We start from the raw sequence: 3,254 nt of genomic DNA on the forward strand, positions 1-3,254 counted from the left end.
TGGACGGAGGTGGCAGACGCCTGAATCGAGCCCCCGGGCTGGCAGAGCGCTGGCTTTCGAACGGCTTTCGGTGGGGAGTGTGGATGTTCCCAGGCGAGCCGGTGCTCAGCTGGGCGCACGGTCAAGCCTGGCAAACGGGGGCTGGCAGGCGTGCGGGGGCTGGTTCACCCTGCGCGCCTGCGGCTGCGCTGCTGACCTCAGAGCGCTCGCCCCGAAAATCACTGCTTTTGTGACGGGCGCTCTTGAGGAATGCACTTGTCCCAGAAAGGAACTCTCGGCTTGGGCTGCTGCACCTTCCCGGGAGGAGTGGGAGTTGTGAGCTGTGAGAGCCCTGCTTGCTGCCCTTGCTCTGCCGGGGCTCGGTCGCTGCTCCGAGTCGCTCGGGGTAAATAAACACTTCTCCTTTCTCTAAAACGTGCCTAAGAAAAATGCTCGTGTCACAGAGCAAGGGCACCGTACGTGTGCATGTTTGCACAATTCCTTCAACAGGTAAAGTAGCCGGGATAAACCTCGTTAAGACGAAGGTATTCCTTGCAAGCAAATCCATGGGTTTCCTTTCTCGGTTTCACCTCCGGAGGAGCAGCAGCAGCAGTTCTCGTGCGCCAGACAAGGAACGTGGCCGCGTGTCGCAGTCCCCGGTACCGTGCCTCTTGTAACACTGCTTTGCTCTTTTCCAGGGGAACCCCTACATGTGCAATAACGAGTGCGACGCAAGCACCCAAGAACTGGCTCATCCTCCAGAACTGATGTTCGATCTGGAAGGAAGGCATCCCTCCACGTTTTGGCAGTCCACGACTTGGAAGGATTATCCAAAGCCTCTTCATGTTAATATTACGCTCTCCTGGAACAAAACCATTGAGCTGACAGATAACATAGTGATCACTTTTGAATCTGGCCGCCCAGACCAAATGATCCTGGAGAAATCGCTCGACTACGGGCGAACATGGCAGCCCTACCAGTACTATGCCACGGACTGCTTAGATGCTTTCCACATGGATCCAAAGTCAGTGAGGGATTTATCGCAGCACACAGTGCTAGAAATCATTTGCACGGAGGAATACTCCACTGGGTACATGACAAATAGCAAAATAATCCACTTTGAAATCAAAGATCGATTTGCTTTTTTTGCTGGACCTCGGCTCCATAACATGGCTTCTCTTTATGGCCAGCTTGACACAACCAAGAAGTTGAGAGATTTCTTCACCGTCACGGATCTGAGGATACGACTGCTGAGGCCAGCCACCGGGGAAATATATGTCGATGAGCAACACCTGGCACGCTACTTTTACGCCATTTCAGACATAAGGGTATATGGAAGGTAAGAGAATCTCTACCTTTAGAAACAGGCACGTCTGTGTGGGGTTAGAGGTTATTCAAAACCCTCCATGTCCCCAGCCATGAAGACGTTTGCTGCGCGACAGGCTCGCTGGGGGTCTGGCTCCGCTGAAGGCTGATTCTGGTCCTACTGGGAGGTTCTGGCTCAGCGGCACAAAGTCCCGGTGTTCGCTGCCTCCAGCCTGGGATCTTAAGCCCCAGGTCCCACGAGCAGGGTGATACCAACAGGTTCCTATGTTGGCTCAGGAATTCACCCCGGCGTTAGGACGTTTTATGCTTTGTTACGGTCGGAGCCTCATCTGATGGCAGTTAACTAAAACAGAGAGGTTCTGTTTTATCCTCTGACTTTTTTTTGGTCCTTTAGCGTAAGCCGTGACAGACGGAGCAGCCCTCGCGTGGGCCCTTCCCACGAGCTCTGGCTGCGGGCGGCCACGAGCAAGGAGGGTGGCAGAGGAGAGGGTCTGTCCCTTGTCCTTCGATTCACCCTGGCGTGCAGCGAGGCTGCAGTAAAACGGGAACAAGCAGCAGTGCTTCGGAGAGACTGATCCGAATGTAGCGAGGATGATCACGCAGCAGGGTGCAAGACAAACCGTGCCCCCGGGGCAAGCGGTGGCTGCTCTCAGGCGCCGTAGTCCCAACATAATAACCGTGCAATGACATTCCTATCGGGAAATGTCTTCCCAACTCCAAGTGGCAACGGGCGGGTGACCTCGCGCAGGAGGGCGATGCCCTTTGCGTCTGCCTTGGATGCCAGTTTGTGCAGGAGAAAGACACGGGACCTTCCCTATCAGCAATCCCCTCACGGCTCCGGTGCGCCCTCTCCTGCTCCTCCGCTCCCTCTCTAGAGCCCAAATCTTCCTTCCTAAGAACCTTTCCTTAAGAGAAGCCGAGTATCAAAGCAAATGGAAAAACTCGTGTATCTTGGAAGGCCAGGGCATTTTTACAGGCACAAAGCTGAGCCTAACAAAACAGAGGCAGTGGGTATCTAAAGCGCTGGCCACGACTCTATTTTTATTGCTCCTGTAGTGAGATTGCCATGTTCCACCGCTTTTATACAAGCTTTTCTGTTCGTAAGCATTTCCATATTGCAAAAATAAACACATGAAATCAAAACAGAATCAAATTACCGTGATGTAACCCATTGAGAAGCACTCCTCTCACTTTATATGAAGGGAGAGTCCATGCCAGGTGCAGGTTTGGATGCATAAGTGCTTTTGCACTGCCGACACACTTCTATAGGGCATCAAGATACGTTTCTTAGGAATTTACGCAGATTTAGCGTGTAGTTACAATCTTCTGTGTCCGCACCAAATAGGCACGCATACATAATCACTGATGGAATGTGTGAAAGTGTGAGATCAGTGTTGCTGGTTTAAGAATTCTTACTGTAACTCTCATCAGTTCCAAGGTAAATCATTTTTCAGCAGTCTCTTGGGGGGGCAGGGTGGGGCAGGGGCAGCCTGAGGTCCCGTCTGAAACAGCCACGCTAGGCTCAGTGCGCAGAGAACATGCAGATGCTCCACTCCATGTGCCTCCTCCCCCCGGCCCCCCGTGGGTTCGCTCCACGCCGGGACCGTATCAAAGCTCGGGATTTGAAGGTCCTTATGCTTTAAGGAAAAGCTGCTCCCCATCGGAAAACCTGTTTGGAGCTTAGGCTGACTTCAATTAGACTATCAGTGCTCTATCAAAGAAAGCGTCTGAAGGATTAAAAAGTGCATTGCATGCAAATTAGCAACAGAAACCTTCCAAGCACAGCTGGGGCACGGCAGCCGTGTGAAAAATCATCTACAAAAAGGAGGCGTGGCCGTACAGAGGACTTAGCTGACGCCGATGCCTGTCGAAACGCCGCAGCCATCGGGCACATGCTTTAAAAGAAGTATCTGATGTGCAAGAGCATCTCACCAGCTTATGTTCATGTG

At 52.6% G+C, this 3,254-nt stretch overlaps 1 protein-coding gene across 1 annotated transcript in view; it reads left to right on the top strand.

Annotated features, from left to right (window-relative positions):
* NTNG1 (netrin G1) overlaps positions 1-3,254 on the top strand; it is a 132,948-nt gene that overhangs the window by 51,497 nt on the left and 78,197 nt on the right. The window contains exon 2 of the mRNA XM_035894482.1: positions 678-1,318. Within this exon, the coding sequence (XP_035750375.1) occupies positions 678-1,318 (641 nt within the window). The remainder of the gene's footprint in view (positions 1-677; positions 1,319-3,254) is intronic.

Source organism: Egretta garzetta, unplaced genomic scaffold, assembly GCF_000687185.1.
Source record: "Egretta garzetta isolate BGI_Z169 unplaced genomic scaffold, ASM68718v1 scaffold655, whole genome shotgun sequence".
Lineage (NCBI taxonomy): Eukaryota > Metazoa > Chordata > Aves > Pelecaniformes > Ardeidae > Egretta > Egretta garzetta.